We start from the raw sequence: 12,875 nt of genomic DNA, 5'->3' as shown, positions 1-12,875 counted from the left end.
TTTGAAATTTAACATTGGTTGGCATTGTCAATAAATCACTGAGTTTGAAACAGATATCTAATTTAATTTTTTTTTTAAATCCTAGTTTACAAAGCGTTTAGTTTCAATCAATTTTTAAAAACGTATAAAAAATAACAATAAATTGTAGTATTTTGATATTAAATTTTTTAGATTTTCATAAAAGCTGTTTATAGAAAGTTATACATATATTATATTATATATAAAATTTTAGCTTTTTAAGGTGTTACTAAATAAACTTTAGACTTGGTCTGTCTGACTTTATCAAACAGCCATATCACTTATGGCAGACGTAAATCCCTAATTGTCTATGTAGAAGCTGCACTTCTAAATAAGTGAATTTTATATCGATATAAATATTTCAGATAAAATAATATTAGTATGAACTCTGTGAGTTCCGAGGATAATTCCTCTACTACGGTGCCCACAGAAGATGCAGAGTGTTTGTCATCCAACATACAGGGTATACACCAAAATATATAGTTGCTGTGCTACTCTACAATTCCTTGGACCTTGCTTATGGTTAAAAACACAAAAGGGGGGGAGGGGCAAAAGTGACACTTTTGTAACCAAAACTAAAAGTCAACAAAGGAACTCAACTAAAAAAAGAGTTACAGGTCTGAGATTTTGCATGGCAGTTGCTTTATAGGGGTACAATATGGAACTGTGAAGAAACGGCGGCGCAACCGCCGAAAACCGCCGTTTCCCGCCAAATTTTTTTTTGCCTTTTCTCGGCGGTTTTCGGCGGTTGCGCCGCCGTTTTTTCACAGTTCCATATTGTACCCCTATAAAGCAACTGCCTTGCAAAATGTCAGACCTGTAACTCTTTTTTTTAGTCGAGTTCCTTTGACTTTTAGTTTTGGTTTCAAAAAGTGTCACTTTCGCCCATCCCCCCACCCACCCCACTTTATAGTTCTCAATAGGAAGTGTGTGTGGGTGGGGGGGGGGGGGAGAGGTATTTAACTTTTATGGCGGGAATAAAATAGCGGTCAAAGTGCGCCTAAAATTTTTCTCCCCAAAATTATTATCCTAGGGGTGGGGTGGTTGGTTGCATCAAACCTTTACAATGTTTTGCTAACGTTAAATAGATTCAGAATTCATGTGGAGGATTTTTTTTGCATATAATTGTCGGATGGACACACAGACAGACAAACCTGAATTATATAGTAGTTGCACTACTAAAAATCAATACCTTGGTGTAACTTTGCTAGATCATGAACATCTGTCATCAACGCGAAAGTATGTTAACTCCCCTTCCATCAAGCAGTACGAACGGCTTACCCACTCCGAGAAGTATGCCAACCCCCCCTCCGCAATGAAAAAATATGGCAGTTCCCCTTCATCCCTAAAAAAGTACGGTGGCTCCCCCTCCTCCCTGAAAAAATACACCAATTCCCCCTCCCTGAAACACTATGACCGGCTCCCTGATTCCGAGAAGTGTGCTAGTTCCCCCGCCCTCACTAAAAAGTTTGATAATCTTGCGTCAACAACGTCAACTGAAGCTGACCAATCATCAGAAGATTCTAATTCAAGGAAAAAATATCAACTCATACATAAAACCTACGTTAGTCAAAAAGAACAATAATAATATCATCCTTAAAAGCGAAAATTATCAGACCAAAATATTATGGAGTAACAGTAATTTTAATTAAATCAATATTTTAAAATCTGAACAAAGTTTCTATTTTAATCTGTTGCTTAAAATCCATAATATTGACGTTCAATTTTAGACATCAGTTTAAGGCTTAACGCATATAGCATTATTCCTAATTGTCCTAGGATTCAACATATTTAAAATGAAGTTGTTAAAAGTTAATATGCTTAAAATAAACGTACACACTTTATGGTATCAAGTCAATATTTTTACAGAAATTATTGATTTGAAAGCTTTAAAATAGGGCTCTTCTAACATGCCTATTTTAAGCACGCTAGTACGACGGACATAATGAATAAATCTAAATGTAGAAAAGCGATGCTGTTAAAAAGGGAAAAGTTTGTTATTGTTATGTTGTATAAATAATTGTATAATGATGGAGTGAACAAAGAACATAGCTTTTAATTATCTTATAGTCTATCAATTTGTAAATTTTAAAAGAGTTTATATTTTTTATAACAGAAAAATTTCAAGTAACACAAGTAATGCAGGTAAAAATTTTTTGGTGGATTTTTTTTTTGAAGATAGGAATCAACTTGCTGACTCGCGACCGTGGTATTCCATATAGTGCATCCGCTCGTTGTCGGAAAGGTGATAGAATCGAATCTTGGCCTAATACCACCATACAATAAAAAGCATTAACAATTAATCCCACTGCTGCTATGTCAGGTGCTAGACATATTAGTTAGTGTAGGGTGACAGCCTTGTCCAAAAACAAGCGTAACTCATTACCATGCACATTTGGACATTTTAGACGAAGGCCGTGCAATCTAAGGTTAGTTGTTTGAAGGGCGTTTGACTATATAGGCTATCTGAGGATACTAACTTATTAATTCCTTGTTTTGATTATTAGAATCTCCAGAAAACAAGCCTAGATCTGCTCTGTCCACCATCCCCTTTCAGTTGCCAATGCCACAGATACCATTTGCTGATTCTCTACCTGCCGTTTTCACAGGAAATTCTGTTAACTTTTATTTGGTTTATCAATGCTTGGGACCCAAAATAATATTGGATGCATTAATCTAATTAAAATTACGTAAATGCAGAATTCTGTTTCAGGACATACTTACCGTTTTGTTACTTGATTATAGTGATACTTCGCTATAAATATTGTATCTTGTTGTCTTAGGAATTATTGATCTAAAACTCCGATTAATAGAATGATCATATCATACAAAAACTTTTTGTCATAAAAGTTAAAATTAGCGAGATGAATGGACTTACAGATTTTATAGAGTTTATACGCTGTCTAAATCGTACCCATTTATTACAGGAATCATCATAGTTTTAAATCGTTAGGACAATTCTAACATGCCAAAATTAACGAAAAGAGCTAACTGTAACGTGCAGAGTCAGACATACCCTAATTATATACAAAACTTACATGTATTTTAAAAGCCATCATATAAGTTAACTCTAAAATTGACCGTAGGTCAGGAAGAAAATGTGGGGAAAATATCCCACCACCCCCAACCACTTGGTAACCACCCACATCTACATGTCAAATATGCCTCAGAATTATCTCTTCCAAGAAATTCAAGGGACATGCATTCATTTCATTTTCTTTCAGCTGCATATTTTATATAAGAGACGTTCTAGGATTCACAATTTAAAAATCATGTAGGACAAATATTTAGATATGCCTGATTGTTACATGAATCATTTTCTACCATAAATACAGGGATCTTAAAGGATAAGACAATAGACGCTAAATTGGTATTGAATTCCCAAAACTAACCTTTTAGACCTTTCTAGTTTGGAACCAACCATTCATAACTATTAAAAAGTACCCAAAGTTTTGATTTAACAAATGAGAATGCTTAGATATAAAACTTTGGGTACCAGTGTAATATAAATGAAATGAATATGTCTGTCTGTTCACATAGTTCACCGCTGCATCGTTCTGAAAGTATAAGCGGGGATGATAAATCTACCATCAGCTCATATCTACCAAACAGTAATCCTACTATCAGAGGTAAACTATCCTGATGTGTGTGTCTGTCTCTCTGTACCGACGGATCTTGCTAACCGCTAAACCAATATGGTTCTCCTTTACAATGTAACTTCTACCATAAGCTCATATCATCTACCAAACAATTATCCTACTATCAGAGGTAAACTAACCTATATGGAAGCTTCACACTTTTCTTGGGATGGTTTAAGGCTATTTTTCGGCTTTCCCTATCCATAAGTATACAGAGCTCCTAGATGCTAGGAGCAAAGCCGATCGTCAAGTAGTATAAAGTAAAAGTAATAGCTATTCTGTAACTGAGGTTAGTTCGTACGACCATTCGTCACTACATTAGATTTTGTCATACTTGTTATTATATCAACATTGGCATGTACTGTTTTAAAACTGAATTTCGTTAATGTGTCAGTTATGGATTCTTTTAATTATAAAAGTTGACATAAACCATTTAAATTGTATGTCGCCACAATGCTTTATTTATCAAAACGTCATATTGTCTCAGATAATAAAAAGAACTGTTTCAAGATATTGGGCTAAATTAGCTAGCTTTACTGTTAGTGTTTCCTCAGCCATACCTAGTCATTTAGGTGTCTATAATAGATTTAAGTAACCTAAACTCCTAGGCTAGCGTGGTCTATTTTCATTCTTGACTCGTTATTGCTCCGCTTTTTATGGTCTATCTATTCACAATTTTTTTTTTGCTACTTATGGATGTTGTCATCCTTGTTTATTTCAGAGTCAAACTTGTTGGAAACAGAAAGAAGTCGAAAGATAGGCCAGGTTCATCAAAGAAAGAAAAGGAAACGGGTTGATGCAACTTTCAATACTAACAGTACTGTTTCATTCAGGTATGATAATCCTATAAACTAAAGTAGTACGTATGTCTGAAGTAGGGTTGGGCCGGATACTTTTTTGGCCGGATACCGGATACCGGATATCCGGCTGATTTTAAACGCCGGATATCCGGCAACCGACCGGAAATCCGGCTAACGCCGGATATCCGGCAAATATCCGGTTATCCGGCCATAATACCGGATATCCGGCCGGATAACAGGCCAAATTACCAGATACTAAAGTAGCAAAAAAAAATTTCTTCAGAAATCTTATATAAATTTACATAAAGTTAAACTTGTTCAGAAAAAATGTTCTTCTAGCTTCAATAATAAGAAAATTATAGCCATTAAAATTTAAAAAAACAGAGATTTTTGGTGTAAAGTATAAAAAATTATAGAGCCGGATATCCGGCCGGATAATTTCAATATCCGGTATCCGGCCGGATATTGAAAATGGCCGGATATCCGGCCTCACCGGATATCCGGCCCAACCCTAGTCTGAAGCTTAAGATCTCAAGTGCTTGATTAAATAGGGTTTCGTTTCAAAAAGGCTCCCTACTAGTTTTGTGTGTCTAAGCATTATATCTCTATAAAACTATATGCCAATGTGGTATAAGTGTTTGATCTATGTCGCGAGTGCCTTATTTTTTATGTGTTATTAAAAATACAGGACAATAGGCCTTTGAGCAATGAGCAAAAGATTTTCTTAGACGGGGAGGCCAGGGTGGAAGAATTTCCCTGTATGGAGCCAGGGCGATGCAACCATATAATTTTACCAAGAAAAGTTTAAAATGGAAGGATTGAGAAAGAGAAAATTGCCAAGAAAAGTATCCAAAGTTTTTATACCAACCAATAACGTGGTTGGTTATAGAACTGTGGGTACCACAGGGAGGGCGGTGACATTGGACAGGAAATTACACTGGTACCCATAGTTTTATATATACCTTATCTTATTGGTTAGCAATAAAACTTTAGATACTATTATTGAATCTTTGTTAGAATTGACCAAACCTTTCAACTAATAGTTACTACATAAGTGATATTGTTTTATTGTCATTGGATATGTTATTGTTCATCAATGGTAATTTGTTTTCTCGTATTCATTCGAATCCGGTGGATAGGAACCGGTTCTCATCCATACGAAAAAACTATGTCTAGCATCGTATTATATCCAGCTTTCTACGAATATAAAAATGTACAATCATAAGATTAAAACCAGTTTTTTAGCCCGTGCCTTCGGCCCCCGGGGGGCTAAAAATCTGGTTTTAATCTTATAATTGTACATTCTATATCCGCGGAAAGCCGTTCATAATACGATGAAAGGAATAACTATTATCCCTTATAATCCCTGGAGGTGTAAATTATAAACAGCTTACATTACTCATTAATTTTTTTTAGTATAGCTTCGAAACCTATTAATATCCGGTGGATTAGAACCAGTTCTCAGCCATACTGAAAAGTCATGTATAGCATCGAATTACAGAAATTTTCCACGAATATTAAAATGAAAATCATAAAATTAATACCAGTTTTGTTCGGTCCCTCGAGGTTAACAAAAGTGGTTTAATCATATAAATTTTCATTTTAAATCCACGTAAAGCTGTCTATAATATGATGTGATAAATATCTATTCTTGAACAAAACATGTTTCAGGTTAAAAGAGGATGACAACAGTTTTATGCATCACACTGAACAGTAAGTTTTTTTATTTCTTTAAAACAAAGATGATATCGTCTAATTTAGCTTTTTTTGGGTATAAAATTTTTTAACCTTATAACCCCCCTGCAATCCTTCCCCCATTTCCAATAGCCGATGGTTATATAATTTGTACATTCATAAATTAATATTTGAAAATGGGCAAAAGATAATAAATAAAATAATAAAAATATTGCTTATAAATAAAGACATAATAATAAAACAATGAACCAGCCATATAGAGCATTTTTGATATTATGATAGGATGTATTTTAAGATTTTTATTTGTTTGTCTTTCAAGATTAAAGTCTATGAAACCTATTAAGTTTTCAATTTTAGGAAAGTTTCACATAGGACTAGGTATGGTTTCGGGCTATTTCATTGCCCCTCTTTTTCTTCCCCCTCGAATTCGGAGCCCCTATACTTAAGGGGTACAGTCTCTAGTTATCTTTTCTGTATTTTTAAATCTATATTAATTTTGTTTTATTTCTATGAAATCTTAGTAAAAACATATTTTTATACCTTCAATCTACTATAAAAAAATCGATATTGTATTAATTGGATGTTGCACAAGATTACCATGTACTCTACTTAGGTGATACTTACAGCTGGCTAAAATAACCAAACCCCCCTATCAATCTCTTTTCCCCATCCCCTTCCACCTAATGGATGAACGAACTGACCGATAAATTAGGTCCATACTAGCAACTTTAGTTGACGACAATTTTATTCCCTGTCAATAGACCCACGTATTCCATATCCATTATTTTAAATGTTTAATGTAATATATAAAATTATACAAGCGTGTAAAATAGTAACACATACGTCAATGATTAGCGCAACAATAACAAATTAACAACATTTTACTGCAAAAGATACCTAATTTTGGACATTTTAAAAATATTTTCACAATCACACAATCTCAAGGAAGAAAAGAATGTTATTTATTTGACGGACATATAAGTAGGCAAGAGCGTAGCTAAGCTACTGATAATATAACATATTTTATTATTTTTGAGCCTTTTTTTCACAATCGCTCAATTTCAAGAAAGAAACTTGTTTGACGGACCGACAGGTAGGCAAACCCTAGTTATAGCGTAGATACGCTATTTAATCATGAAATACTTTAGTATTTTTTGTGTATGCTAATATTGATAAAAAATATAAATTAACGATAAATATTTGTATTTTAAAAAAAATATCAATGTCAAAAAGGTAATCTCCTGCTTTTAAAAACTAAATTATCAAAAATACCCTTAGGTTAATGAATTATAAACACACTGACCTTAGCATCGCATTTGTTTATTAGGCTAAATTGAACCAATTAGTTTTAAGGGCGTTTTTTCTTGGAAGGATTCATCCCTCAGTATAGATAAAACCCTATTCTGTGTCGTATAACTTTCTTTAGTTCAAAAGTTACTAAATGAGTCCAGAAGTTAAGAGACCCTGACTGGCAGAGAGATACACATCCCATTACTTTTATAACCTTACTTATTTACAACTAATTTATCAAAAAATAAGTTGAATCACAAGAGTTACTCTTTGTATTATACCTAACCAGTAAATTCTACTTTAAAAGTTATATGTACTATATTGCGATAATAATAGATTATTATAATAATTATGTGGTAAAGTCCACTTCTTCGATACTTTACAGATATCCACGATGGAACCTGCAGTCCTGTCTTCTTGTCAAAGTTGTTCGTCCAAATAAAACAGTCTTCTTTCTTGTTAAGTCTTTATTGATCTTGTTGGTTCTACATTTTAAACATGACTGAATATTACAATGATTGAATGAGTATTTATAGTCAGTGCAAATAAGTATTATAGAATACATAATAAAATTTACAAATAGTATAAACATGGTGCCATTCTAAAGATAGAAAGGTCAAATTCATCATGCTATAGGAAGGTGTGGTGGGTTGGGTATTTTTGTGTTCATTTGAACTGACAATAGTTATGTATACATATGTACACAATAATTGCCTTCACAATATGGTCCCATGTTGAAGAGTACAAAGTTTGAACTGGAACACATCTGGTATTATTGTGTTTTTTTTTGTTAAAATGATTTATTCAACTTATGGAAAAAATCATAAAAAATCATAAGAAAAATACAAACAATTAACTAACAGAATGATACACAGATAGCAAATAATCATTAGTACAGTAAGTTAAGAACAATGTTTAACAATCTCACAGTGAGTTAGATAGGTTCAAAAACGATAAATATGATAAGTTAGTTATGAGATTATTAGCAACATAATGTTATAACATATATAATATAATGACACATAGGTTATAATATGGTTAATATCATGATATAATAGTTATTGGATGATAGAAGTTAAAGTTTTAGCAGCTAGATTCAAATTGCCTCATTTATTGTAGATATTTATCCACTGACAAATGAAGTTTACTATTGTCACTTTTTACACTATATACATAATCCAAAAAGACAAATGTCATTGCTTCTCGGTGCTGATTTCTTCTGCAGTATTACCATGACTTGAAATTTGAAGAGGAAGGTGTCAGGAAACTGCAACTCGTCGACAGCAAGACGCCAAAGTTTCAATTAAGAAACCCTTCATCCATAAATAAAAACGGCTGACGCCTGGCATGGATGTAACCAAGAGATTCATACTGAAAAATCAGGAGTTATGTCAAAATAAATTAGTCATCTCCAACCTAATTTATTTTAAATGTCCCAAGATTTACCCATTGTGTGAGTTGTAGTGTTATGATGCTTGGTTTCAAATTGCACGCCAACTTTAATTGCGCGTAGGTCAGGCTGGAAAGGAGGAGAGTAGGCTCTGATTGAGGGGTGTAAGGGAAGGTAGAGTATTTCTGTAAGGGGAATATTTAATCCCTTCTCAGGTGGGAAACAAGAATTTTTTTGAGAAAATGATAGCATTTTAACTAAAGCTGACGTTCATTGAATGGTTTTGGTATGTGGAATTTTCTTCTTGGTGGTTTAAAAAGTCTCACAACTCTATGCTTCACTGGGCTCTTATACATTTATTCAACCCATATCAACTTTGAGCTGACTGCATAAGAAAAACTGAAAAAACTCAGCTTTCATTGGAAATTGTCGGTTAGATCCACACTCCACCACAGCTGCGACATAACTGGTATTATTGTGTACACTTGAACAGGCAGTAGCTGGTGTACAGATGTATATCATTGCCCGTTTCCATGTTGATTGTAAAGTTGAACATCACAGCAGGATTTTATAACCGGTACTGTATAAACACAAACTTGAATCTATGGTGTGATGTGTGGGGGCTTGTACAAAAAGGGAAAGGTTGCCCAAATATGAATTCATGTTTTCCCTTGTGTGGTCACACCATTGTTTCTTACATAACTGAATTGCATGTATAAGGTTGGGGGGCTTACAACAAAAGGGAAGGTAGTCCAGAGGCAAGCCTAATGTTGAAGTTCCATTTATGCTGGGAGTTGATAACAGAAAAAGGGAAGGCAGCCCAACCAATGGTCTGGTTCCTCTATTTCAAGGACTGGAATTCTCCATGGTGTGATTGTTGGGGGTTTGTCAAAGGGAAGGGCAGCCCTTATTCCAAACTTGAATTTCAGTGCTTAGGCACACAACAACTGAATGTTTTAGGAGTTCAAATCTTACTGCCCTGTCTCTCAATTGATTTTAACATGCAATATTAACTTCAATGAGTAACAACTATAAGAATGTACAAAGCAGGACAATTTGACTCTTAATGATTTTCACATCAGTTTCTGTATTATTGTTCATAATAGTTTCTAGTAAAAGAATATTCCACAGTTATATCTTCTACAAAAGAACTTTATTCACAGTAATATGATTCTACAAAAGAATGATGGTCCATAATGTTCTACAAAAGATCTTTCTTCAGAGTGTTCAACAAAAGAACTTACTTCACAGTGTTCTACAAAAGAACTTTCTTCACAATGTTCAATAGATCTTTTCATGAAAATACCCTTTTTCGAATTTCAATCTTCTGCTAACCTAAAAAGTTACTTTAGGGGCCTAGAAATATATGTACAAAATTTCAGCTCTCTATCTCTACTGGCGACCTAGCGCCAGGCATGTAAAATATCAACAGATAACGGTAGCACGGCGGTTTTAACAATATCTCAGTAATGTGCAGGTTTCCAGCTCTTCTGCATATTTCAATTTAAACACATAAGGCCAAAGATATTATATCCAAAAAATCTTTTGTCAAAGTCTACTCTAGACCTAGCGCCAGTCAGTTTTCTAAAATCATGCATTTTATAACTGTTAAAAATGAAATCGCCAGCGCTAGGTGTAGAGTAGACTTTGACAAAAGATTTTTGGGATATCATATCTTAGGCCTTATGTGTTTAAGTTGAAATATGCAGAACACCTAAATTCACCTTCCAAGCCATTCTCTAAGCATTTTAATTTTTTTGTTGAAATAACGGGATTTCAAAACTGCCTTTTGAAAAGGCCTAAAAAATATCTTTTTTTGTCCCTTTTTTCACTGTATATAGTTACAACTTATTAAGATATTATTCTCAGTTAAAAAAAAATTGGCGCTTCCAGCACCAAAACCGGCCAAAACAGGCAGTTAAACTTCTGTACCCCTACTTAACCCCCTGACATACCCCCTCTCTATCTCGGCTCCTGTTACAGATAAAGACGTAAAACTTTTTTCTAGTTGTTCATGTGTATTTTTAGAGAATTACTTTTTCTAGTCATAGCGGTCAGACCGCTCCTTATCCGCTTTTTAGTGGCCAGCTGCTAAATATTAAAACAGCTGTAGAGCGGCCAATTTTAAAGCTAAGAAAACCAAATTTTATGACAAACTAGTATTTTTTATAATAAAAAAAATACCTTTTCTGACCATCGCCTGAAAAATGACAAATAACGGAAACTGCCAATTTTGGCGGTGAAACGGTGGTTGGCAGCGCTAAATAATATTTTTATCTGTTTATAGTTAACTTATTAAGATATTATTCTCAGATAAAAAAAATTGGCGCTTAGCAGAACCCCCCTCTATCTCGGCTCCTGTTACAGATAGAGACGTAAAACTTTTTTCTGGTTGTACATGTGTATTTTTAGAGAATTACTTTTCTAGTCATAGCGGTCAGACCGCTCCTTATCCGCTTTTTAGTGGCCAGCTGCTAAATATTAAAACAGCTGTTTAGCAGCCAATTTTAAAGCTAAGAAAACCAAATTTTTCATAATAAAAAAATACCTTTTCTGACCATCGACCGAAAAACGACAAATAACGGAAACCGCAAATTTTGGCGATAAAACGGCGGTTGGCGGCGCTAAATAATATTTTTATCTGTTTATAGTTACAACTTATTAAGATATTATTCTCAGTTAAAAAAATTGGCACTTCCAGCACCAAAACTGGCAAAAACAGGCAGTTAAACTTCTGTACCCCTACTTAACCCCCTGACAGACCCCCCCTCTATCTTGGCTCCTATTACAGATAGAGACGTAAAACTTTTTTCTAGTTGTTCATGTGTATTTATAGAGAATTACTTTTTCTAGTCATAGCGGTCAGACCGCTCCTTATCCGCTTTTTAGCGGCCAGCCGCTAAATATTAAAACAGCTGTAGAGCGGCCAATTTTAAAGCTAAGAAAACCAAATTTTATGAAAAACTAGTATTTTTTATAATAAAAAAAAAACTTTTTCTGACCATCGCCGAAAAAACGTCAAATAACGGAAACCGCAAATTTTGGTGGTAAAACGGCGGTTGGCAGCGCTAAATAATATTTTTATCTGTTTATAATTACAACTTATTAAGATATTATTCTCAGTTTAAAAAAAATTGGTGCTTCCAGCACCAAAACCGGCTTCTAAATAAAAAAAATATTATTTAGCGCCGCCAACCGCCGTTTTATCGCCAAAATTTGCGGTTTCCGTTATTTGTCATTTTTTGGCGATGGTTAGAAAAGGTATTTTTTTTATTATGAAAAATACTAGTTTGTCATAAAATTTGGTTTTCTTAGCTTTAAAATTGGCCGCTCAACAGCTGTTTTAATATTTAGGGCTGGCCGCTAAAAAGCAGATAAGGAGCGGTCTGACCGCTATGACCTGAAAAGTATTTCTCTAAAAATACACATGAACAACCAGAAAAAAGTTTTACGTCTCTATCTGTAACAGGAGCCGAGATAGAGGGGGGGTCTGCTAAGCGCCAATTTTTTTTAACTGAGAACAATATCTTAATAAGTTGTAACTATAAACAGATAAAAATATTATTTAGCGCTGCCAACCGCTGTAACAGGAGCTGAGATAGAGAGGGGGTCTGTCAGGGGGTTAAGTAGGGGTACAGAAGTTTAACTGCCTGTTTTTGCCGGTTTTGGTGCTGGAAGCGCCAATTTTGTTAACTGAGAATAATATCTTAATAAGTTGTAACTATAAACAGATAAAAATATTATTTAGCGCTGCCAACCGCTGTTTCACCGCCAAAATTGGCAGTTACCGTTATTTGTCGCGTTTCAGTGATGGTCAGAAACGATATTTTTTTTATTATAAAAAATACTAGTCTGTCATAAAATTTGGTTTTCTTAGCTTTAAAATTGGCCGCTCTACAACTGTTTTAATATTTAGCAGCTGGCCACTAAAAAGCGGATAAGGAGCGGTCTGACCGCTATGACTAGAAAAAGTAATTCTCTAAAAATACACATGAACAACTAGAAAAAAGTTTTACGTCTCTATCTGTAACAGGAGCCGAGATA

General features: G+C 34.3%; 1 protein-coding gene across 5 annotated transcripts in view; it reads left to right on the top strand.

The window, feature by feature from the left end:
• The first annotated feature begins 387 nt into the window (after positions 1-387).
• LOC145320005 (proton channel OtopLc-like) overlaps positions 388-12,875 on the top strand; it is a 118,792-nt gene continuing 106,304 nt past the window's right edge. For 4 of the 5 annotated variants that reach the window (XR_013880102.1, XM_080162438.1, XM_080162436.1 and 1 more), the window contains exons 1-8: positions 388-481; positions 1,230-1,551; positions 2,135-2,163; positions 2,526-2,628; positions 3,106-3,213; positions 3,559-3,647; positions 4,378-4,489; positions 6,128-6,169. Coding sequence is in view for 4 of the 5 variants with exons in the window: in XM_080162438.1 (XP_080018564.1) it covers positions 400-481; positions 1,230-1,551; positions 2,135-2,163; positions 2,526-2,628; positions 3,106-3,213; positions 3,559-3,647; positions 4,378-4,489; positions 6,128-6,169 (887 nt within the window). In the remaining variant the exon portion in view is untranslated. Of the gene's footprint in view, positions 482-1,229; positions 1,552-2,131; positions 2,164-2,525; positions 2,629-3,105; positions 3,214-3,558; positions 3,648-4,377; positions 4,490-6,127; positions 6,170-12,875 lie in introns of all 5 variants that reach the window. The other variant, XM_080162437.1, reaches the window with a different exon arrangement.

The sequence above is a fragment of the Acartia tonsa genome, chromosome 5 (assembly GCF_053477335.1).
Source record: "Acartia tonsa isolate MP-2025a chromosome 5, ASM5347733v1, whole genome shotgun sequence".
Lineage (NCBI taxonomy): Eukaryota > Metazoa > Arthropoda > Copepoda > Calanoida > Acartiidae > Acartia > Acartia tonsa.
The sequence above is the reverse complement of the archived record's forward strand: the minus strand, read 5'-3'. Positions and strand labels throughout refer to the sequence as shown.